Genomic DNA, 25,359 nt, shown 5'->3' with positions numbered 1-25,359 from the left:
AAGATGTGTTTACACTGTGTTTAGGGCCTCACTAATGGTCTGATACTGATAGGGTCTGTTTGAAACCGGCGATACTAATTATGGCAGGCCGGCCGGAGAGATGGCGCCCTCCTCACCCCAGTCTCTCTACAGGGGAATCGGTTAGGGCACCTTTCTCAAAGCATCTAGCACACTGCTGGCTGTGGGGTAAACCGGGTCCAAACTCAACATGAGGTCACAACTGAAGTACAGCACAGGAGAAATAGCTGGGGTAAAACACGAGCTGACAGTCGTCGTTCTGCTGTGAGGGTGCCGTCATTCATAAAGCAGACAGTCCTTTCGACTATGTCCTTTCAACGCTGGTTTTCTTTTCCCAAGGAATTTTGATAGCATTTTTACTCTTGGCATAGTGCAGGATAAACGCTCATCCACCTTGGCGGCAAACCGCGCACCAACAGCGAGCTACGAGTATGCCCGTGGAGGGTCTGCCGGCCCGAAGAGGTGCGGGCACTCGGCCCCATCCCACTCCCTCCCCCGGCCCCGATCCCCCCCATCTGCTCCAGGCACCTCCACCCACCTGCTCATATCCCATTGCTTGATCGCTCCCTCTCGCTCTGTTGTTATGCAAATGAGGAACAGGGCTGTGACTGTCAGAGATTTAATGGGGCAAAAGCAGAACGACTGGGCGTTTGGGGGGGAGGGGGTGCTAGGGGGAAAGGGCATCATCTCGGTCACGCTGGGCTTTTGAAGAGCGTGCTTTTGTTTTGTCTTTTTTTTTTTTTTTTTTTAACCATTTCTCGCAGTTCAGCTCTCTCAATGGGGTGTCATAATTGTTCCAAGTCACGGATCTCATCAGCATCCCTTATTTATTTATTTATTTATTTATTTATTATTTGCAACACGCATTCTTCTGACCTTCAGCTGCCATCAGCCTGTCCAGAGCTGAGGGCATGGACACTTGAGCTCTACAGAGACAAAGTGAGGCACACTTCCGGATAACCATCGGCCCAGCAATGCCAGCGAGACGGCGGGATAAAGCTTCCTTTGGAAGGGCTAGAGCTGGGGTTCGAGGAAGTGGGTTGTACTCACCTTCAGCAACTTCCCAGTACCCCTAGACATTACACCTTTGCCAAATGACTAAGAAAGCTTATCTAAGAGTGGCATCCTTCGCCATCCATCTCGTATCACGGTCTTTACTGCCAAATTTCAGTGAATATCTGACGCTGTCACCAATCGGTGTTACATTTGGGACTTGTGCCACTTCTAGAAATGAGAAGTTATCTTTGTGCACGTGGTCACATTGTAGAGCAGCGAACACACACCAAAAAAAAGCCGGTTACTCTGTTCAGTACCCAGCCAGATTACGCCGCCCTTGTGAACTTGAGTCATGTTTGCACGCTTCGTGTACAACTTGCAGATGACTTAAAAAAAACAAGATCTGGGGAGGGCTGGAAGAAAACAAAGCCATTAGCTTGGAGCCGGTGAGCTGTCGTGCCACAAGTCTTGATCCTCGAGCCGGACCCGATGTCCCCCCGCCTCTCCTGCCGCTCGCAGACACAGGGGCAGCGAGGTATGCTAATGCATATGACAAGCTCGCCGAGGCAGCCGGGCTAATGGCCCCCGCGCCAGGGACTGGCAGCTCCGCCTGAATTCACATGCAAATTCGGGTGCGCGACGTAGGAGCACTCTCGCGGACATGATACGCCATTAGTATCAGGACATATTTCGGTAATTCTGTTAAAGTGGAGAGAGTCCTGTAATTTGCGGAAGGGCCAGGGGCGATCGCCACGTCAGGGAAGACGTGTCCATACCCGTTAGCGGGAGGCAGGGGTGCAGAAACATGCTCCGAGGTGAGAGAATGCACGTTTTTACTGTCACTCCACACAACGAAACCAAGACAGAGATTTTTTATTGTAATTATATCTTACAAGCTCCGAGAAACCCACCATGGAATTCACATAATCTCCGCTTAATACGGGTTCCCTGAAAAGTCTATTTAATATTCCACTCGACACTGGGATTCACATTGCTTAGGGGGAAAAAAAGATGTTCCTGTGTACAGATTGAGAACAAATTATTACAAATGTTTATTTTAAGACTATTCAGACCACAACTAGTGGTACTCTGAGATTGTTTGACACAATAGGGGCAACTATAGGGTAAGTTTATCCTTCTATAGCCCACGAGTCTGCCAGAGAAGAATATATATTTAAAACATCTACCACCACGGTGTGAATTAAATTAAGAGATTTTATTTCCTCAACCAGGACCAAAAAAAAAAAAAAAAAAGCTACGAATTAACCAAAGAGAATGCCATATCAACAGCGGTAATGACTCAGGCATCGAGACCATGTAAATGGCACAGACTCTGCAGGACCACCGAGCAGCATGTGCTCAAGAGCCTGACCCTTTAGCAGACCCCGGAAATTGCTTTTAGAATAATGACAGAATATGACAACACTCAACGCTGAATACTTTAAGCTCGACTTGGAGACACCGGAAAGCAAGCGCACATTTCTGCAGCATTATACGCCAAACAAGACAAGACACCTCCTTCCACAGATGTCAAAAAGTCAAGTTCTCTGAAGTTAGCCAGGCCCACCCACTCACCCTCCAGCCTTCCGTGTTTGGTCAAAGCTTTGACCAGGTGCAGGTACTTGCTGGCGGTCAGAACGTCAGAAGAATCCCGTCGGTCCCTGGGAAGGAGGGAGAAGATGGGCATTATGAGCGTTTCGAGGTATTCAGTTGGTCAAGAGGGATTCATTAAAATAGGGCCCCATTAAACACGCTAAGGTTTAACTCCCACATCACTTCCGTAAGTGTCAGAGTCTCTTGTGGACACAACTTTCCTCCTTGTAAGGCTAAAAGTCTGAACGTTCAGTCCATTTTTACTGCGTACAGCACAATGACTTACATCACTCGTGAGTTCACGTGCCAGATCCTGAAACTGTGACCGGACATGAAGGCGAGCTCGCAAACAAGCATTAGGAAGTGGGTGGAATCCAATCGGAAACATGAAAAGTCAAGTCGTTGCATTAATGTCTCCACGTATTCCATCGGGAGCGCTGCGGCGCCATTAAACTTTAACACCCTGCCGTGCTGGTTAATACACAAAGGCAGTGGTAAGGGTGCATTTGTGTGCGTGTGTGTCCCTACTCACAGTTCTCTCTTCAGGTTCAAGGCCTCCTCCACTTTGTCATGAGTACAGCAAAGCTGGATGAGGACGGCGTAACCGCCAACCACCATTTCAGACTCGTGCCGTGCCTTGACATCCAAGGCCTGGTCCAGTTTCTGTTGGGGAGAGTCGATCAAGTAGACCAGAGGTTTAGATCAGCGGTTCAGATCAGCGGTTCACTGGACCGACAGAAAAGGGAGAGAAATGGAATCCAGAAGCAGGTAAAGTGTCAGAACTAAAAGAGGACACGGAATCATACCTCCTCGGAACACAGGGCTACGAGGAGCTGCTTGAGAACTGCAGCAATGGGTTGGTCCCTGCTCTTTAGATCCTCCAGCTTACTTTCCAAGGCCTCAATTTTCTGCTCAGGGTCCTGGATACACACAAAATCACCCATCCCAACATTCGCGCTCTCACAAAGACAAAGCCCAAATTCTCAGTCTTGCACAGCTTTCCTCACACACACCGAATAAACCAGGTCTGCCAAGCTCGTTCACAATGGCTGATAACACTCACAAGAGGGATGCTTGACAGGTCAACAGTCTTGCGATCCACCAAGGGGATGACATCCTGCAGGGGACAAAACGGTGTAGAACGTGACACAAATGCAGCAACGCTGCTCAAACACTGAGAGAACACGTTTTCATGAACAAACGGCAGGTCTTGTCCCTAATTTGTCCATATTCCACTGCACAACTGAGTTGACTCTACCTATCTCCCCAGCAGCACCTTCAATGAAACATCCTTACCTTGACTAGCTCCGGAGTGTTATGCATCTGCAGAAGGTTACGGATTCCCCTGAAGATGGTAACAGGGATGGAAATCTTCTACAAAAGAAAATACATAATAAACTCCACCAATATGACACGTGAAAGCAGATTTAAATCCCTGTATGCCAGCAACAGTAGCAGCATCTCTGGATCAAACAAATGAGTACAAGTCAAAGGGACTTTTCCCTAAGAGAGGCTTCATGTATTGATTATCAACTGTACATGTGGACATGTTTAACGGAAACAAATGAGAGAGGGATGTAATTCACGCACGCAAGTCTGATAGAGCAACTGTATGATCTACATGAGTGCGTATGTGTGACATGTACCACGTTTCGCAGCTGATGGAAATACTCCCTCAGGAGCTTCTCCTTGGCCTGGATCTCTTCTGTGCTCATCCCCTCAATCAGGTTATATAGGAAATAGGGCACAGCATCTGAGAGGGAGCATAAGATGACATAGTGGATATAAAGGACATGTAAAATACATTACTTTATACGACACAGCAGCGTCAGATTAGCACCAGTGTCCATTTCCGTTGGTGTATTTTCCCGCAGCGCTGGGCATTTCCCCCTCCTATATACAAGTCGTGTGTATCGTTTGTGCCACCAGACACACGTGTGTATGTGTCTGTCAAGCCGAGGATCGTCTGTGCCGGTTGCTGCGTGCGTGATGCCGACAGGAGATGGCTGACTCCGCGCTGAGCGAAGCGTTCAGTAACCTGGCTCGGGCATGGGTTGACAGCCCCGCTCGAGTCAGCCCGGCAGGAGGAGGAAACTGGATGTGACACGGAGACCAGTCTCCGCCACAGCCACCCGTTCAAGAATCAGAGATGGAGTCAGACTGCAGCGCTTGGATGGGCTGCAAGTGTCAGGCTCCCCTGTCCCCTATCCTGTAGGCACATAGCATGACAGCAGGTCTGGGGGACTGCAGGCTGTTGTGCAGTGACTGTGCTGTAGCACAGGCTCCCTCAGTCACTAAATCTGAGTGTGTAACATGTGAGTGTGCACACACAGCCAGGCCATTCTAGTGCTTTCCTCCTGTGTCAGAACATCCAGCAGGAAGAGTAGCCCATAACAGAGTGATGGAGGCAGCAAAAGAGGTGTACCTGTGTGCCTGGGGGTCTCTTTGATGAAGCGTTCGTCGTATTGCAATAACTCTGTGATCTGCAACAACAAACCCCACAGGAGGACAGAACAGAGCATTACGTGTCACGTGGGCAGGAAGCATAGATTCCACACAAGGCTCACACTCCACACACACTCTCAGAGGTCATATGGGTACCAGAGGTGTACAGCTAATAACCCGAGTGATGCTACTCCATCTAGAAAAGGAAAGAGGGCAAGATCCACATGCATAATTCATTTGTTAATTACAAAGGAAAAAGAAAGTCCCTCGAACATTTCCATCTGGACAGCTGATTTTAGCCACACAAGCTTAGGTCTTGTTCTTGAAGGCCACGGGGAAATGATCATTCCCAGTGGCCCTCAGTGCGGTTACTTCAAACCCGTACGCATTAGCGAAACATCCGCAGACAGCAAAACTGAATGATGTCATAATATATAAATAAAATAAAAGAAAAGAGCAAGAAACAGCAGGAGACTCTGCATTCAATAATTCATAAGCCTTAATTTACTATACTAAATTGGCTGGCACCCTGTGGGTAGACCAATCCCCCAGTAGTCCAGTTGACAGGGAGTTGGGGGTGCCTGTCCTCTGTGGTGGGCCACCAGGGGAGACCTCGGCTCAAAGCAGTTCTGCAGGACTTAACTTAAAGGGGGTGAAACTGGTTATGATAAAAGGGAAGATCTCCTACACCACCAGCTCACAAAAAAAATTAACTAGACAGTCTCACCAGTTCCTGCACTGTTCAACCTGTTTGAAAGAAAAATTATATGTATATAGGGTGACACAGTGGCACAGCAAGTAGCGCTGTTGTCTCACAGGGCCTGGGTGGTGTGAGAGGATGTGGGTTCGATCCCCACTCAGTCTGTGTGAAGTTTGCATGTGCTCCCCGTGACTGTGTTTCCTCCCACAGTCAAAAGACATGCTGTTCAGGTTCACCTATAGTATGTGTGTTCCACTGCTATATGGATGAGTGACCCAGTGTAAGTAGTGTATCTGGCAGTATAAGTTACCTTAGCGAATAAGGTGTGTGGGCTGATAACACCACATACGAGTTCATTGGAAGTTGTTTTGGAAAAGTGTCAAAGAAATAAATGTAAATGTAGGGAACTTGGACAGGAGACAAATTTGTCGTGAAATGCGTAACCTATCCACTCCAATTTGAGCAGAAGTCTTTGCTAGGTAACTAAATTGAATAAAACAAAACAAAAAAGATGACAATAGTGGGATTTTTATGTTATGTCAGACAGAGGAAGGGAGAGGTGCCACCAGGTGGCATTGGTGACAAGTTCGTGGGTAACTGCAGCCAATGAGGGACAAGTCCCACGTGTCCGGCTATGTTAGGTCACGCCACAGCGGATCTTCTCCGAACCCCCACGCCCGTCAAAGCTTCTCAGAATTGCTGCTGTTTCAGCAGCTCTGCGCACCCCCCCCACCCACCAGTGTAGTATCACATCAATGCCATTATCTCTCTACATGTCTGACAGCTTCTCTAGACCCCCTCCAATATTCCCCCCCCCCCCCCCCCCCCCCCCCCCCAACACCAATTCGCACACAAACTGTGCCTCTGCCAGCTTGCCTCCTGCAGAGAGAGAGGCAACAAACACACTTCTCTCAATCACACACACCAGATCACCTCATGTACACACCCACACATACTGTCATTCAACCCGCAAAAGCAATACACACGTACATGCGACCCCCCGCCGCAGCTGCGCTTCAGTTTCACCACATTCGACGCGAGCGTGCATTAGGACCTGCGAGTACGTCTAACGAAGGATCCGGTCATACGGCCGAGAACCCTACAGCAACGTGCGTTGCGAACGAACCAGAAGTAACCCATCCAGACAGTCGCCACTGGTTGTTCTCCAGATCTTCGCGTTTTAAAATGAAGTTACAGCTGAAGTACAGGTGGCTTTCCGTGAAAAGGGGAAAGACTACCCATGGAGACAAGGAGGCACAAGCAGACAACCGATTTCCCAGGAAGCTCCAGAGTACTCGGGCAGAGGCAGGCACGGCGACCAGCTGCGCTCACCTTGACCATGTTTTCCACATCGTCCGACCTGCAGGGGGCAGCAGAGAATAAGAAATGAGCAGACTGGACAAAGCAGTGGTTTTACTGGGCTGCTGTGCAGATAACACCCCAAACGTCAGAATGCTGGAGTTACGAAACGCTGCCACACACAACTAAGCCTCAGAACTTAAATGTCCATTTGTAATCTAGGAGTAAATACATTTAATGTTAAACCCTTCAATAACATCACAAGGAGTTAATGATATTGACAAACTCAATATCCAAGTTGAAATCCTGTCCTCACCGAGACAGTCGGGTTTTTTTTTTTTTTATAAAAAAAGACGCAAAATGATTCACCAAGTCCCCTCACTTGCCATTCTTAAACAAAAAGATGCTAGCAATATAAAGGCACAGAAGAATTCAGAATGTGTAGTTACATTTATCACACCAATAGGTTTTAAAGCCATCTACCAATCATCGTTAGAGTATTTTTATTTTTGCTCATGTCAGGCTATTATAGAGTAGTGAGGAAGGAGGTGGGTGGTGGTGGGGGTTCAATTTAATGATTAAATTATCCTCTGACCTTGTGTGTGACAGCAACGGGTCACCGAGCGAAGTGACATGACAATGACACCCCACCACCACCACAAGTGACAACCCCAATTACCACCCTGACAGCAGCAGCCCACGTCAACAGCCCTCTGCGTAGGTTTAAGGCAAACAGCTCGTTGCATTGGTGGTGGTGAGAGATGCACCAAGAGAGGAGCAGGACAGACACTTGAGCCAAAGCTGTCGGGGAGCGCAATTGAAATCATAGCACTTTAAAACATCCACGTCATTGTCATCACCACCTTCCTCTTAAGGGATCCACACAGGTTGATGTTACTCACTACTGCTTTAGTGTAACTTTACTCAAGTGGAGGCAGTTTGCTGCAATGCATCACAACACTTTTTTTTTTTTTTTTTTTAAAAACAGACAAAAAGAAAGTCTGTATGGACCAAAAAAAGTTCGACACAAAGTCTGGCCCTTTTTTTCCATTTAATACGCAGGGTTGACAATCCATTCCCAGTGCAGGCCGGGTACTGGAGACAAAACTGACTCGATAATATGCATATTCCGCAATGCCTGCATCCGTGCCAGGAGCTCGGCTTTGCGAGTGGGAACTGATGTCGAGGGGGTGGGAGGGGTATTTACATCAACAACTGGGGGCAAACTGGAGTCCCAGGCCAGGCCAGGCCATAAACCATATGCACACTTGATCCATTTGCATTTCCCCAGATCTGATTCTTGCTTAATGCTCCACAAGCATATGATGCATATGAATGAGAGGTTTCTGGGGGGGGAACAACCCCTGGAGCTCTGTGCTTACTGGCGTAAGGAACCAAGTCCCTGACACACACTACAGCAGATGGATAAGTAGAAGACCAGGGATGAAGTGTGTGCGGTGCGCAGATGCACCCACGAACACATGCAACTACTTTTTCCAGCCCCTGCCGTACCTGGTTTTTGTTCGGACTGAGCTTGCATTTACTTAGTGCTCATTCAACGGTTTGCTGAAAAGATCACACAACTCAGATAAAATATACAAATTAAAATAATTTAGCCACGGTGCATCTGTATCACTGAGAGGAAGCAAATGTGCTTATATTTTTGTTGCCCCCCCCAAAAATAATATTCAGTATTCCATTTCAGCGATGATGATGGTTACAAACGCATTGTTCTTTTAAATTTGGTCAACGAAATAATTTCAATACTTATACAATGTTTTGTTCTACAAATGCTGAAATAAAGCAAAGATAGAAAAGTATTATTGCTAATAAAATCCAATATTGATTGAAAAAAATTAACTCACTTGAAAAATGTTTACAGTTCTCAGGTAAGTGATTTGTGCATCTGAATCAAAGACTAATGATGAGTGACATCCAAACAAAAACCAGCAGCCCATGGGAGCATTCTGGGACTAGCGTCTAGAAACAACGATCTGCACATGAGCCCCCTTTCCGATGAACATGACCGAGGACAATCTGGAAACAAATGCAACACCAACTGCAGAGGGAAGAGTCCTCGCTTTTAACTTTACCTTATGAACCCCTGGATCAACTTTGCACGGAAAGTCTTCATATTGAGGCCCAAGAAAGAGGGGGAGGACACTGGGAGGGAAGAGAAAGAACATGGGCGGGTGTTATTTTGTGTGTTTTTTTTTTTTTTTTTCCCTCTTTTCTCTCAAATCAAACCATTTGCATTTTAAACACATTTTCGTCAAAGAGCTGTCATTTTTGTCATGTTGAATACCCAAGTTCAAAACTTTAGAATTGCTCAAATTGCTCAAATGCTAGCCGAGATCTTGGCAACAAGCAAAAAACACACTACTAAACCTTTCCAGTACAGCTTTCCAAGGCCACCACTGTCAGCTCCGTAGTGGGATTGCAATAAACCTGGGATGAGCGCGTACGCAAGAATAAGAATTTCCACTGCCCACCTCACACACTTTCAGGTTACCCAACCCTCAGCTTCCTGGTTCTGACACTCAGTCAAGTGTGGCCCCTTGTTCGAGCATTACCAGCGTGAAGGTAACAGCTGGCTTGGGACAGTACAAGTTATGCTCAAAACAAGAAGGAGGGGGAGACAGCATCCATTATTAACCAACCCATTTCCCGCCATCTGTTTAAACAACAGCACTTGGGTCTTCATACATTCAGATCCACTGATCACTTAAAAGGCCTGAATTCTGCACGGTTGTCAGGGTGTGCGCACATATGCGTTTATATGAATGTGTGTTGATGGGGCAATTAGCTTCCGAGCAAAACCTCAGGGAGCTGCTGATGAGCATGTGTACCCAGCATGCACCACTGCTGTGGTAGCAAGAGCAGGAACTGGTGCTGAGCGGCGAGGAGTTGACCAGTTTACTAGCACCGCAATGGAGCACCATTTCATCCTCCACTTGTCATATTGCTTTCCGTATCCTTCATCATTCAATCATCTTGATCCCCTCATTCAAGACACTTCCCTTCAAACATTTATGCACAATTATCTTGCTCAATGCCAACTATCCATCCAAAGCTCTTCCAGCTCTTCCATACGCTTCTTTGAAAGGGTATAAATCTAGCACTACAAATTCCAAATATACCCACAATGCACTGAAACAGCCTGATGTGTCTCCTGGTTGATGTGACATCTAACAGATTCAAGCTGAATGACAAGAAAGTGGGGCCTACATGGGAAAATGGGAGCCCGTCCGGAGCACATCCTGTCCCATCCTTCTGAGAATCCACTTTATTACTGTACTGAAGAGATGCAGAGTCCTACAGACCCAGTCATATTATACTCACAGACTGAGTAGAGAGAAGCCAGGTTTCCCAATCCAGCTTCTGCACGAACTTCAGCGGTGGTAAAGCGAAGCGTGTTGAGATCACAGCCCACCTCCTGCAGAAGGGAAGGGGAAAAAGGATTTATACTGATATCCACACAGACAGACAGCTGCGGCACATGCATAGACAGGTGAAGTGTCTTGGTACCTTAAGAGCTGACCGGGCACTATCCAGGCTGGGGAAGGCAGGCAGGATATAGCTGGAATAGGTAGGTGTGTCAGGGGACACTCCTAAGTCCAACATGATCTTCACCACATCCAGAATACCTGTGAGATAAATGGAAGGTCAGTGTCACCCATCCCGAGCACCTGATTACAACTCCCATGTGTCACCCAAGAATGGGACCAGAGCCCAAGGCCCACAACCCAATCCAATGTTTTCATACTAATCAGACATTGCTGGAGCCCAAAGGCACCAGTAGCCATGAGTAAAACCCAGGCTCTTAGCCCTGTGTTCCAGCCCCTGGTCTCAAGACCTATGCATATGAAACAGGGTGCCCTTGTTGAATTTCTGTTCCAACCCCTATAGGGCAGCACACCAAAGGAGAGTGTGTGCGCACGCTGACATCTCCAACCACACTGACCCTATATCGCTGTGCTGCGCCACACCTGGCAGCTTCACCAAGCCCACCTCCATCCCGTGTTTCCACATCTCTGCCCCTAAATAAAAAATAAGCTGGCTTTTATACTCAGCCAGAGTGGGCACTGGGGGGGTCTGAATGCAGTCAAGGCACCAGGGGCCCTGTGGGAGCATTAGCCAGGCGGAGCGTACTCGAAAGCACCTGAAACCACCCCACCCTCAAACCCCCACAGCTCTCTTTCAATGGACAGCTCTGAGTTAATTCATGCCCTCCCGCCCTTCAATTCATCCTTTGCTTTCAGGACAAGTTGGCTCTCGGTGCACTACTTTCTCCTCAATGGGGAGAGCAGTGTTGCTCTGTCTTCCAGCATGTGAAAGAAGCCCACCTGTTATTCCTCTTAAATTATCAATGACGCATCTTGCTTCCCTTCCTACCTGGATGGAAGAGACGGATATAGAACCCATGAATGGGCGAGATGCGCGCTGCGGTTTCCATGCAGAGGCACCCAGGTGCCACGCAGTCAGGTGTAACATTACAGGGTGAAATGGGGTCTTATTCCACCTCCCATCACCATTTGTTCTCTCTGCTGAATGAAGTATCCAGAACAGCATCTATGGCACTCATTCCCATTCTCAAAGGTGCCTATGTACCAGAGCTTCACCTTCCGTAAGTAATCGTGCAACGTCACTTTTATCCTATTACAATCATGTCACTTAAATGCACTGATTTTATTTGGTGAATTATGTAGTAATGATGCCAATTACTGTGATTTAACACTTATTTCAGCCCAAGAGACACTGCATATGAGTGAAGATATTTAATATCTCTTAGATTTAACTTAGAAACACAAAGTGATGTTGAGCGTGAACATCTTGCCCACTTGGTTCAAATACTGCTCATAATTAATGACGGACGATACTTCAACTGCAGTACATTAACACAATCCACAATTCCTTGTTTTTTTTTTTATAAAATAAAATAAAAAAAAAAAAAAAAAAAAACCACCTAGCCAACCAAACTGGTTTACAACTGGAAGAAGGGTGAGCAGGATTAGCTGTGCTCCTTCCCAATCAGAAGAAGGGAGGAATGGGACCAACAGCACTGGTTTACTGATTTCCAGTTGGGGACTGACATCTAACAGCTGCCTTCCTACACATGTAGCTTTCGTGGAGGTAGTTGCTTTGACCTCCCTCTTTCTCGCCTGCTCGCCTCAGTGAGCGCCGATAGCCTGCGGCTCCCCTCTGGGGTGCTGGGGGGGGGTCGGGGGGGGGGTTGACAGCAGAGCAGAGGAAAAGAAGAAGAGACTGAAGTAAACCAAACAGGAGCAACACAAAGCGCTCAAAGTGACTTCCTGTGATTGCTTCTCCTTTACCTATTTGCAGTGCAGACGGCCATAAACGCTAGGCAGAGAAATACAAGCGTTATATGCACATTTGTCAGCACCTCTATGTGTATGTGCTTCTGACTGGGGCTCGGCAACGTCCAAGTGGCATTTTTCATAAATGTGTGTGTTCGGTAAGAGGAGGGGAGCCGTTACCCTGCGTGGTGGGAGCCTCACTTTTAAATTGGGCATACCCAGCATTAATAGCCTCTCCCCGGCATACGGCACTGCCGCCTTGCCTCCTCCCTCCTACTTTCGCTCCATGTCACAAGCAATAAAGGCGAAACACAGCCCAGATCTGACAGCTATGCGAGCTCCGGGGCACCTCAAACAAACAGCATATGCTTCCTCAACTTGCCCATCCGTGTCTGCACCTCATCAGGATGCAAAAGTTTTCCCAAACCCCCTCCCGCCATACCCCTCCCACAATGTCCAGCACCAGCGGGCCCACCTGTGGGAAAGGGGGAAGGGGGGGGAAACGGAAGTTAATATTTTATGCAATGCACAGGGGTGCGAGTAATCTAAAGTGAATTCCCTTGGAGCGGTCGCATTTACATGAAATCAAGTCACTCCTCATTCATCACGTCACCTTCGCGGCTGTGCCCAGAGATGTCCGCTCCACTGCGCCCCACCCCCCCCACCTCCTCCAGCCTACATGGCCAAACCTAAGAAAGAAAGCGCCTGCATTTTTCATGAAGAAAGGTTATATCTGAAGACGGGGTGGGGGCCGTGGATACAAATGGGAGTGCAAGAAGTTTCCTCGCTCCTGCTAAGCGGACAAACAAGCAAATGGATGTTGCAGGCAACCCAGCCGGCGTGAGCCAACCTGGCAGCTGGGCCTCGAGAACACCAATGACACTTTAACAACTGCCTGCTTGCCTTCAGGCTGTAGCCCAGGGTCGAGACTCCATGAGTCATTTTACAAGGGAAAAAAAAAAAAAAAAAAAACCTTTAAGAGTTAGGTTATTACTGACTTGCATTTGGAAAATTTAGCAAAGACACTCAGTATTTATAAAACTTAAGATGGCCTTCTGAACCTCCACCCTTCCAGCAGAGTCAAATGGTGCATCTTCAAATCAACTCATCAAGCCACAAGAAAACCCCTCTCAAAGTAAATGAGAGCTGACCATCACTTCTGGTCAACAGTGGCTCTGAGCTACAACAGGAGTAAAGTAAATTTCTTATGCCTTTTTTCCATATCACCCATGTTTAAGAGATTCTCCTGTTCAAAAACCAATACAGGTCTGCATTCTTGTGCACTGTCCAGGCTCACCCATCCTGTGGTGGTAGGCTGATGTACTGGAGATGCAGACAGATACAGACTGGTCACTGCAGTATGACAGCTGATGAGCCTTGAGCCCCAGGGCTCATTTCCACTCTTCCTTCGACCCCCTCCAGGCCACAGGATGGCTCCCCACGTGGCCGACACCAGACTCCTGCCCCCGGGCAGGTTATAGGTCACATTTGTCCCATGTGACCCTCACATCTCTAGGGCTTGCACTACTTGTAGACACAAGGATGGACAGACATACACTGTGCTTATGATTACTACACTTTCGCTTCTTCCCTCAAAACATGAGATCCATTCTAGGGATCCCCTGAGAAAAGGGATGGTCTCTCTTGTGCCTGTTCATGCTAAGCACCCCCAGGATACCTACCCCCCTTTTTCTCCCCATCAGCAGCTGCCTGCATGCAAGACCTCTCTCCTCCATCAATATTTCATAAGGAGGGATCCTTCAAAAACCTGCTCACCAGGGCTGACCACAGCCACCACAGTACAGGCAAGTACTTTTATGGCAAACCCAAAGCCACCAAAGCCTTCCTACTACCTGTTATTTTCTTTCAGCTTCACAGTGATCTAAGGCAACCCTCCCGATACAAGACTTGATTGTTCTCCTTTCAATCACTATTCGAACTCCTGACAGATTCTGCAGGCAAAGCAGAGCCCTGCAGTCCATGACGAACAAGAAAAGCCTGGCTGCGTTAAGACAAACACCACGCAGCAAGATTCGATGCCTAGGCTGTGTCAATCCAGAATGACTGACAGCCTCCCTCTCTGCCTTCGGCCTGCCACTCAGCACTGACCACCCACAGGAGGCACAGGCAGAGAAGAGCAGATAAGAGACTCTCTGGAGATGAAGAGCCAGCATTTGGAAAAACACACTGAGAATCAGACTGGACACCTGACCTGTGCCCTTTCGAAGCTGACTAGTTCAAATCCGTCATGTTAAATAACTACTACAAAACTACTCCAAGGCAAGGATTCTAAAACACTCAGTTCCTGATCTCGCCTCATGATGATTATCCTTAAATGTATTGGTGAACTTAAAGGGACACCTTAGTACTCTTAGGGCTCATGTGTCGTTCTGTCCTGGAGCATCCAGCAGCCAGAACATAAAAGTAAAGGGGCTGTGACTTACCTTGTGTGTTCTTTTCCTGCTGGAGTGGAATGAGAAGGGGCCAGAAGAAATGCTCTCGCACGGGAAGGCCTTCCTCCTTCATCACCTTCATCAGCTGTGCTGCCATGCCTGCATAAGGGTCACAGAGCCATGGAAAAAACAGACAACAACCACACCTCATCTATAACCTGCTGAGATTAAACTGAACTATACAGCAACAGTCTTCTCGTTTCATAGCGTCTTTAATTGAAAGGGACAGGGGTCATCTGATCTGCTTGGGTATCACGGTTGACTTTGTATAGGAAGAACACAAGCAAGTTTATTTCATAATATGGATATAGTGCAAAAAATAAATCCCTGATCCCATATGGACTATAAACTGCCAAGCAAGTGTAAACTCTTGCAATTGGAAAAGGTCTGGCACCCAGTGTGCCATGTGAGAAATAAAGGGACATACCGGTCTTTGCAGATGCAAGTGCACACTGCAGAACAAACTGCAGGGGGGCTGCATGTCTGTTGGATTCCTTCAGATCCTTGCAGTAGCGTAGCAATTTTTCCACTGGCTGGAATACAAGCAGCAAACAAAAAACACGGACTAACCAAGTATCAATCTCGGTTCATTCGCGATTTTATTCTAACGGCAATTCAAGCATGTGGTGGAAGCGGTTCCACCCAGGACCGTACCATCTCCATGGCGACGCAGTGGCGCAGGAAGAAGTTGCCCTGGTTGGGAGCCGTCTCGCTCTGGGAGTCAAGCTGGCGGACTGGGAAGGTGTTGAGCAGGGAGAAGGCAACATCCTCCTTGCCCTGCGTGACCAGGCTGAGGCACACATTCATCGCCTCTGTGGAGGACGACACATTGAGAGAAATGATGAGTTCTGGGGTTAGAAGCAGGAAAAATACACCACTATACAAACATATCTTTCTATCATATTCAATTACCTGATACTTTTCTCCTGCAGTAAGTTACAATGTTAGATTTTTCAACTAAACTATAACTTGCACATTTATAAAAAGTTAATCATTTTTATTGTATTGGTTTAAAGGAAGGGGGTGTGGTGGCGCAGCGGGTTTGGCCTGTGCCTGCTCTCTGGTGGGACTGGGGTTCGAGTCCCGCGTTAGGGTGCCCTGCGACAGACTGGCGTCCCATCCCGGGTGTCCCCCCAAATCTGGGGCTGGACATGGCTATAAGGCAGCACTAATGGATTTTGTCAAAACTTAAATCCTGGTTACTTCCTCACCCTGCCCTTGCCACTATGCCCAAGCCTTGCCAACCACACAGGACTTACCCTGCACAAAACCATGCTCCTGACGCATACGCTCCAAGATCACAGGAACGTGCTGATGATGGCCTGCTTCGGCCAGGCTCGTCAACACCTGCAGGAAGTCCCTGTCCATCAGCTGAATATCTGCGCTCGCTACCTCTTCGAAGATCTGGGGACAGGACAGACAACGGCGGATGGGGTGATCATTTCCGAGAGTAAAACATCCAGAAAACAGCGGGCAACCACATTCGTCAGAACGGCCCGTTAAGCTCACCTGTGTCATCTTTTCTACATCACCCTTCTCGGCATGGGCCGAGAGCAGAGCCACATAGGTATCAGGTCCAGGCTCGATCCCAGAACCCTTCATCAGCGGCAGCATGTTCTCAGCGCTCGCTATATCCCTGTGGATGGACACACGTCCGAGCAACTGCCCATCAGCTCATTCAAAACAGTCGTAACAGCAATGGCCTAATATGCACATCTTGGATATAAGAAACACCTACGCTGGGGATTATTAAATCCCACCCTCACCGTCTGGACAGCATGACGGAGGTTTCCACTGTAGACAAGCCTTGGTTTCGATTCAAGCCGAATGCTTTGTGCGACTCCAGTGACAAAACTGAATGCGCTATTCTGAGAATCCCTTGCAATTCTAGATGAATCAGTGCTAAACAAGGAAAAACTGTATACTTATAGCAAAAAAAGGGGAAATCTTTAAAGGCTATTTCCACCACAAAATAAACACTAGGCCTTGGAAAGGAAAACTAAATGATTGAGGAATCACAAATTACATATTGCAACTTGATGCTTTTCAAGCGTAATTTCACACATAATAATGTATTTATTAGAACAAATGCACCTGTAACCGTTTCACAACTGCGGATTGTTTTAGCAAGGCTGAAAAAAGGGACAGTAAGTTCTTAGTCAACACCCTTTGTTTTAATGTGCTTTCAGTGAAATGCCAATGAAGGCGGAGTAATGAACAGCACAGCAGGAGCAAAAACCAGAATTCCTTTGCGACAGCACACTGATATAGGTCAGGGCTGACAAAGTCCACACCACGGAGAAAAATTAAACATATCACAGATCAGCACAGCTAAATAAAAGATTACAAAGCCAAGCATTGCAATGACAATTGTGTATCAGATATACAGTTCCCATTTCCCCTACAGCACCAGCTCAAGCTGACAGCCAGTGTGTACATGATATATGAGAAGAAACCTTTCTCAGCACCTGACTGCAATCCTAGCCACCTGTTAGGATTAATCCCCACTCACCCTGCACGGGCATGACCTGTGAGGAGGGAATTGAAAACGGCCTCTGTGATCGGAATTTCTTTGTCCTTCATGAAGCCCAGGATCTTACTGCAAGGGACAAACACAAAAAATACACAGGTTGTGCATGACGGTGTTGAACCAAACCCTTGACAACGCAGCATTTCCACTGTAAATGCTACAGATTTACATTTATTCATTTAGCTGACGCTTTCCACCAAAGCCACTTACAATGTTAGGCCGTCTACAATCATCTACCCAGTTATACAGCTGGGAAATTTCCTGGAGCAGTTTAGGGTAGGCTCAAGGGTACTACGGCAGTAGGTCAGATTTGAATTGGCAACCTTCAGATCCAAAATCTGCAGCTCTAACCACCAGGCTATCGGTTACCCCAGATGCATGCGCTGTCCATAGTCATTTAATCAACTCTAATTATAAGAAAATCCATAAGACCAAAAAAAATAAGTAATGCAGAAAATATTCTGAAAATCTCTAACTGTACCAGAACACACGAATTCATGCACCTGCCCATTACATTTCTCTCACCTGGCTCCTTCGATGTCACCCTCTTGACAGTAGGCTGCAATAAGCCTCTGGTAGGTCACCTAATTGGGGCATAAGGGTCATCGATCACATTTCAAACCTCTGCTGTAGCAACACCCACACCTACGGCCCCGAAGAACCTCGGGTCCTGCTTGCTTCGCTCGGCCTCAGCTCTTGCTTTACTAAAGCTGTTGAGTTGACGGCATGCTCCGTCAACTGGCACGTCATGTATTTGGTACTACTAACATATTGTGCAAAATCTGCAGGACTTCAGGGCCTGAAAATTGGGTCAAACACACGTCCACTAAAGAAACAATATCTAATTATTCTTATGGCAGCCTGTTCCAATGAAGTGCAGGAATACTCTAGTTCGCTCTGTTGGGCTGTGCACATTTCTCACGTCCGCAGAGCCCGTGTGTAAGGATGACAGCGCCAGTACATGCCATAGCACGGCCCTCACCCTGTTGGGCTGTACATTGGCAGCCTCCATTTTGGCAAGGAAGTCTGTGGGAGAGAACTTGAAGCTGTTCTGCAGGTAGACCTTGAGCAGGGCATTGTAGTGGCTGGCATCGTAGGTCACCCCTGGACAGGTACCAGAGACAGATGGGAGACAGTTAACATCTACAGATTACGTTATGCAAATAGAGACATTTGGAGTATTTACACAGAAGAGCTCCAGACAGCAGAGGCTCAACAAATACCCATCAAGCTATAATTCACTGTTCTAACATTCAACTTCTGAGCAAACCCAGCACCATCACTACATGCACTGAAATGCTCATCACGGAATGCCAACACTCAGCCGTGGCCTCCGATGCTCCAAAAAAATGGAAGTACGTCATCAACATTTGACAGCAACTATAACTAGTGGCACTCGACACAGTTTTCCAGAAGGACTATACTGGACTGAATGGTCATTCAAATGCTGTAAACAGACAAATGAACTCCCAAGTACATCCCCTATAACAAAAAAAGCCCTTTCCAGTCTTATTTAACAAATAAATGTGTCTTTAGCACCAACCACATATCAGTGCCTTTGGTAAGTCAAGGTTTAACACCTGCTGGATGATGACAGTAAAAGGATTCCTGCATTTCGCTCTAGCCCACCACAAGCCCAGGTCTCCCACCTAGCTCTTGCAGCTTGTCCCAGATTTGGTGAGCCAAGGCACTGCGCTCCGGCAGGTTCACCTCCGACAGCAGAGACCCGCAGCTGCGCAGGAGAAGCAGGGCCTGGTTTCCACTGGGGTGGCCTACGGCAGCAGGGACAGGTTGGGTTTACCTGGAGCATCTCCTTCTTAAGCACAGTAAATTATAGAGAAGCAATGTCAAAGTATGAAGTGTCTTCTGTCTTAAAGCCGCATTCCTTCCTACTTGGTACTTCTATCCATAGAAACTTAGTTTTCCCTAATTGAACCATTTCACCGTGACGCTGGGTCGTTTACGTTCCGTGCTCAAGAGTACTACCACATGGATTCTCCTGAGACTTGAAGCAACAATCAAATTAAGAGTCTTACATTCTTAAAGACTACGCCGCATTAGCGGTAATCTTAGAGAAAAATATGACACATATTTTAAAAAATTAATACTAGAAAGGTAATTAGGAATGGTGAATATTCGGATAAAGTTTTATGCAGCCACTCTTCTGATATGTACATTGGTTCATATGGTAAAAAAAACTGCACTTAATCACGCCTCTGTATCCAAGTCTCTCTTTCCGCTGATGTAATGCACACTTTCTATGAGATGTACGTCACTTTGGAGAAAAACATCTGCTAAAGGAATAAATGTAAATTAGGGCATGTAAATTTTTACTTTCAAAGCAGCGATACAAGGGCTGCATACATAAAAATCACAGTAAGCGACACACTGAATTTTAAAAATCTAAACAGAGTTATTTATTGTATTTTACTGAACTGCAGTGTGTCCAAGTACAACTGGATTACAAGGCGATTCAACAGAAATTATCTGAAGTAGAATATATACGGATAACTTTACAAATGTTCTTGTAGGCCACATTATTTGAAACAACAGACAGGTTTATAAAGCTTTTTTTTTTAAAAAAATAGAAGCAACAGGGGACCATGCTGTATATATATATAATAAGAACAAAAAAAAAAAAAAAAAATCCACAAACATCTACAACCTGAAATGTGAAAGTCCAGTTGTTCATGATAAAATGTTACCTGCTTTCTGTGGATGAACATGGCAACTTCGAAACTTAGTCTACACATGTGAGGAAGGAGGGAGTGTGCACGCGCACCTCTGGCATCATGTGAACACGCACCTCGACAGATGTCCCGGAAGACACGCAGCAACAGCTGCTTCGTGATGCGTCCCGTGCGCCGGACCGATCGGTCCAACAAGTCGAGCGCCCAGTCAGCGCGATGGGCCTGACTGATCCGAGCGACCGGGCCGCCGTCATCGCTGCTGGAGACCCCCTGCTCCTTAGCGGCCAAGGCGAAGTGACGCAATGCTGACCTAAACGGGAAGACATTTCAGTAAGAATGGCTGATAGGACATCAGGGCATGATAATGTCCCATGACAATGTTAAATGTCAATCCCCTGCCCCCAGTCACCTCCCCATACGCTCGTGTCATGTGAGAAACTCCCAAGATGGACTTGAACCAAAACCTTCACACTGCAACCCAAATCTGACTTTCACATGAAGGTCTTCGCAAAAGACTACAAGCAACAAAAAAAAAACTTGCTTCATGATAAACTTAATGATCTGTAAGGAATCTATACATCAAAAAAAAATTATTCAGAGCAACTCAAAATTTCATTTGTTTACAGCAAAATATTTCCATTTCAGACTAAGTACCTTCACAGGTTCCCACCTGGGACTTCAACCCAAAAACCTTCAGGTGATCAAGGCACCAAGGGGTTACTAGCCTTCATGACAGAGCTGTGGCCTTATAATCTGAAGGCTATAAGTTCAAATCCCACCTAATGCTTAGCTACCAACAGCACTGACACATTAGGAATATCCTGTGGTATTAATCATTAATAATAGGTAAATTACTCTAAGTTGATGATCTAACACCATAGTTCAGCTTGGGCACAGTGCAAGATAAAGGATAATGGTCTTAATGTGAGCTATTTATTGCTGAAATTGTGGCAGAGACTTAGGCTAGTAGTAGTAGTGAGGCTGGAAGGGTGACTGCAGGACAGCACAGTCAGAACCTTGTTCTGTAGGCCTACCTGCGGTGCCGTGACCCACTCCACATATGGACATGCAGTCTCCCCCATAAGTAGTACACACACCACACTCAGATAGAGACACACAGATGAACACCAACATTCAAATACACAGGGATACTCATCATGATGAGGTGCGTGCTCACGCACGCAGACACACACCTAGCAGTAAAACTATGTAAAAGAGGGGTTTCCACCGGGCGGAAGGCGGCTCCTCTTCGGCCCACCGCTCCGCCACACAGCCGCCCAAGCGGAGCCCCGCTGAGACTCGCCCGGCCGACGTGCAACAGGGAGGCTGGTGACAATTTAAGCACTCGAGCTGATCTTAAGAGCGCAGCCATGTTTAACCTACAGCGTGCGAGGAAGGGCATCCGCACCACGTGATCTTACGTTCCGCTCGCGGGGACAGTCCATGTGCTTTGCGGGGTTTTTATTCCAGTCTTGACCTATTTAAAATATGTTTTCAGACCAAATAACGTCTGCATTTTGCCCTTCCTTATGTAACAGAGAAATCAAAAAGATTTTAAGTAATTTTTTTTACACCTTCACTCTCTTAATTAAATATCGGGTCCCAATTTTTAAACGCTCACCCCTCTACTTATCACAGGAGTTTCGATGGCCTGTATCAAGTCCGGCGGAACTGCGGAGAGTGAGTCAAAATTGCGCGACAGCTGCGGCGAAACCGACTGGAAGCGCGGAAAAGTGTACACAGACCCACGTTCTGGACGCAGTTTTCTTGCAAACGTGATCAGCACGTGCGCACAGCGTTAACTCTCGAGAGGCCGGGCGCGCGCTGGCGCGAGGTCAGGGAGAGCGCCACGTGAGTGACGACACGGAGTCTCGGAGAAGCACTGCAAGAAGAATGAAATGTACTTTAAAAAAAAAAAAAATCAGTCATTTAGTGCTGTCTCCTAACTATTCGTGCAGGCAGACACTAAGATAGCTGGTCATGAGAACCATTTTTATAATTTAACAGTTTGGCCTCAGGCAGCGTAAAAATAAAGCTCTAATAATACACACAGTGTGTTGTTGGACTCGTGAAAAAAAGTTTTTTTTAAAAAAGGCCGTTTCTTTCAGCCAATCAGGCGCGGCGTTACTACAAACGTCCGAATGGTGGCGCTCCAATCACACGGAAGGATTGCAGGAAGGAGTCCTTTCCCTATTCCCTACTTACCTATTATTATGGGTATGACGTTTCACATGCACTCCCACTCTCTATTTAAATAGATTAATTCCTTCAGAAGATGCTTTTCTTCATATTTAGAGATAGGCAAACATTTATATTTATTTATTTAGCAGACACTTTTCTGAAAAGCAACTTCCAATGAACTCTATGCAGTGTTATCAGCCCACACACCTTATTCACCGCGGTGACTTACACTGCTAAATACACTACTTACACTGGTCACTCATCCATACATTAGTGGAACACACTGTCTCTGTCATTCACACACCAGGGGTGAAGCTGAACAGCATGTCTTTGTAGTGTGGGAGGAAACCAGAGTACCCCAAGGAAACCCAAACAGACACAGCAGAATATGCAAACTCCACACAGACTGAGCAGGGATCGAACCCACATCCTCTCATACCACCCAACTGCCGTGAGACGGCAGTGCTACTCACTGTGCCACCACCATGCCGCCTGCATTTATGTACGTTACAAGAGAAGCTGTGTAAAGGTTTATCTGGGCATGATCATAAAGTTATGGTGCATGAACATTTATACCTTACATGAACTTAGATCATGGGCTCAGTGAGTTTTCAGACCCTTTGTAAATGTGGACAGAGATTCAGCAGTTCCGAGTGAGAGGGGGAAGTTCGTTCCACCACAACGGAGCCAGAACCGAGAACCTCCGTGCTTTACCTTTCGTGCCCGGCGGGACCACCAGGCGGGTAGATGTGGAGGAGCGTAGTAGATGATAAAGTCAATAAAATCATTACAGATGGTGGATTTACACTCAATACGTATCAAATTGGTAGGTAGAAGTGTCAGTAAATGATATGAACTGCATGCTGTGCTGCAGACCTCTTAACTTTTCCCTCCAGTCTGGACTTTTGCTCTTTTTTTTTTTTTCTGTGAAACAAAGACAATGAATCCAACCCTCATTTCACTGCATACACAGAGTTAATATTGTCATAACTTTCATATAAGTTATTAACACAGCAATACATATTAATAGGTGGTGGACAGCTGGTGGTTAGCAGTGCTGCCTTTGGACCTAAAGGTTGCAGGTTTGAGTCTCACCTCTGGCTGTAGTACCATTGAGCAAGGTACTTACCCTAAATTGCTCCCCTAAAGTTACCCTGCTGTATAAATGGGTAAACAACTGTAAGTTGCTTGGGTAAAGTGTCAGCTAAATGAAAAATGACACATACCGTGCATTAATATACTGTATAATACAAATCCAATCCTTATTTCAATATATTCTCAGACTTAATATCTTCATACCGTTCATATGGATTATTAATACAGCAATACACAACCTTGTCAACCATTGGGATATGTTTGTGTTATAACACGATTTTTTGCCTCATTTGAAACAGCTGAACACTGCCTGATTTTTATTGTATTATATTGTATTATACATTTATCTATTTATTCACTGTATTATCTGTTTAAATTTTTTAATTTTCTATTTTTATGCTTAAGGTTTTGTGTTTTATACTGTCTAAAGAACTCGGAGTATCACTGTAATTTTGCCGTATTGCACAGCACTTCAATGACAATAAAGTCTCCAATTCAGTTTAATTCAATTCAAATCAATTCAGTTCAATTCAATTCAAATCAGTTCAATTCAGTTCAATTCAGTTCAATTCAATTCTCATTTTCTTCAGGAGGGACATTTGAGAGGGTTGGGCCATGTGTCTTGACCGTGTTGTTTCCTCAGATCACTGTAGGCTCTGTGGATTTCATTGGAATGCATATTGTATACTTCTAATAATGATAATAATAATAATAATAATAATAACAACAACACACACACATCGTCTGAACCGCTTATCCCATACGGGGTCGTGGGGAGCCAGAGCCTAACCCGGCAACACAGGGCAAAAGGGTGGAGGGAGAGGGGACACACCCAGGACGGGACGCCAGTCCATCGCAAGGCGCCCCAAGTGGGACTCAAACCCCAGACCCACTGCAGAGCAGGACCCGGTTCAACCCGCTGCGCCACCGTGCCCCCAATAATAATAATAATAACAACAACAACAACAGCACTGGTGGCACAGCATCTCAGTGGGTAGTGCTGGCGCCTCCTGAGTTTGGTATAGTGTATCTAGCACTGCGGCGGATGTGGTGCTTGGTGGGCCTGGGGCTTGACTCTAACTCAGCGTGTGCAATGTTTGCATGTTCTCCTTGTTTTTGCACCCTGCAAATGTGCACAGGAAAAAGCAATGCCAAACCACTTCTGTTCCCTCCCGTGTCTTGGAAAGCGTGTCTGCGGTCAACTGCGAGTCGGATTTCAACTCAACGGCATATCCATCCATCTGGCATTCTTTTTCAACTTGGGCAAAGGTGTCAACTAAACACTAGTTAATAATTGTACATTGCTTTCGAGAAAAGCATCTGCTCCGCGAATAAGTGGAAAAGCATAAAGAGGGGACGTTGAGTTGTGTTTACTTGGTATTGCTTCATTAGACATGAATATTCATAGTATGCCATATTCTCAGTTTTGCATTCATAGTGATGTGCACTTCGGGAAGTACACACCGTACACAAAAATTAAAATTGTGTGCAGAGGCCTGCTGAACATGAATGGATTCATACATATATATTATAATGATATTCCAGTAGTATAATAAATATTGGTGGGCTTGTGTTACAATTAAGCCAGTGCCATTATAAGCGTTCGACTGCACATTAAAAATGCAAACGCGGAACCGAACACAAATAAAAAGTCATAAATGCTTGACTTTATATTCATGAAACATAAAGACAAAACCCACCGTGTTAAAAATGACCAGGGCCTCTATTAACAAACCGCTCAGTTTTTCTCCGCAGTAAAATTTCTACATTTATTGTTGACGCTAATTGCATAATCAACACCAAAGTAAGACTGAAGCGGAATTTGCGTTTGCATTTTTTTATACTGTCGAGGTTTACAATTTAATACAACATAACTGATTGATTCTCGTGAGCATACTGTGGAAAACTGGCTCGCGCGGGTACAAAAAAACCCAGTATTTTAGGTGTATGTATATGAAGAATAGGTGACAAATTAAATGAAACATATTTTAGAGCCTTGTCTAAAAAAATGACCGTATCTCCTCTTTCTTTAATTTCTGTC

General features: G+C 46.2%; 1 protein-coding gene across 3 annotated transcripts in view; it reads right to left on the bottom strand.

Moving 5' to 3' along the window:
- Nucleotides 1-21,444, bottom strand: part of lrpprc (leucine-rich pentatricopeptide repeat containing) — a 44,322-nt gene extending 22,878 nt beyond the window's left edge. Inside the window, exons 1-22 of one of the 3 annotated variants that reach the window (XM_018725013.2) lie at nucleotides 21,236-21,444; nucleotides 20,159-20,352; nucleotides 19,002-19,124; nucleotides 18,335-18,456; nucleotides 17,878-17,936; nucleotides 17,335-17,421; nucleotides 16,332-16,458; nucleotides 16,082-16,226; nucleotides 15,477-15,634; nucleotides 15,250-15,355; nucleotides 14,814-14,921; nucleotides 10,580-10,698; nucleotides 10,394-10,487; nucleotides 9,145-9,214; nucleotides 7,085-7,112; nucleotides 5,033-5,090; nucleotides 4,254-4,360; nucleotides 3,904-3,978; nucleotides 3,671-3,724; nucleotides 3,414-3,566; nucleotides 3,140-3,270; nucleotides 2,590-2,675 (exon numbers count right to left, since the gene is read on the bottom strand). In XM_018725013.2, coding sequence (XP_018580529.2) covers nucleotides 2,590-2,675; nucleotides 3,140-3,270; nucleotides 3,414-3,566; nucleotides 3,671-3,724; nucleotides 3,904-3,978; nucleotides 4,254-4,360; nucleotides 5,033-5,090; nucleotides 7,085-7,112; nucleotides 9,145-9,214; nucleotides 10,394-10,487; nucleotides 10,580-10,698; nucleotides 14,814-14,921; nucleotides 15,250-15,355; nucleotides 15,477-15,634; nucleotides 16,082-16,226; nucleotides 16,332-16,458; nucleotides 17,335-17,421; nucleotides 17,878-17,936; nucleotides 18,335-18,456; nucleotides 19,002-19,124; nucleotides 20,159-20,352; nucleotides 21,236-21,444 — 2,413 coding nt within the window. Of the gene's footprint in view, nucleotides 1-2,589; nucleotides 2,676-3,139; nucleotides 3,271-3,413; nucleotides 3,567-3,670; nucleotides 3,725-3,903; nucleotides 3,982-4,253; nucleotides 4,361-5,032; nucleotides 5,091-7,084; nucleotides 7,113-9,144; nucleotides 9,215-10,393; nucleotides 10,488-10,579; nucleotides 10,699-14,813; nucleotides 14,922-15,249; nucleotides 15,356-15,476; nucleotides 15,635-16,081; nucleotides 16,227-16,331; nucleotides 16,459-17,334; nucleotides 17,422-17,877; nucleotides 17,937-18,334; nucleotides 18,457-19,001; nucleotides 19,125-20,158; nucleotides 20,353-21,235 lie in introns of all 3 variants that reach the window. The other 2 variants (XM_018725012.2, XM_018725014.2) reach the window with 2 other exon arrangements.
- Nucleotides 21,445-25,359: the final 3,915 nt, after the last annotated feature.

This window comes from Scleropages formosus, chromosome 8 (assembly GCF_900964775.1).
Source record: "Scleropages formosus chromosome 8, fSclFor1.1, whole genome shotgun sequence".
Lineage (NCBI taxonomy): Eukaryota > Metazoa > Chordata > Actinopteri > Osteoglossiformes > Osteoglossidae > Scleropages > Scleropages formosus.
Note: the sequence above shows the minus strand (reverse complement) of the source record. Positions and strands in the feature narration are given on the sequence as shown.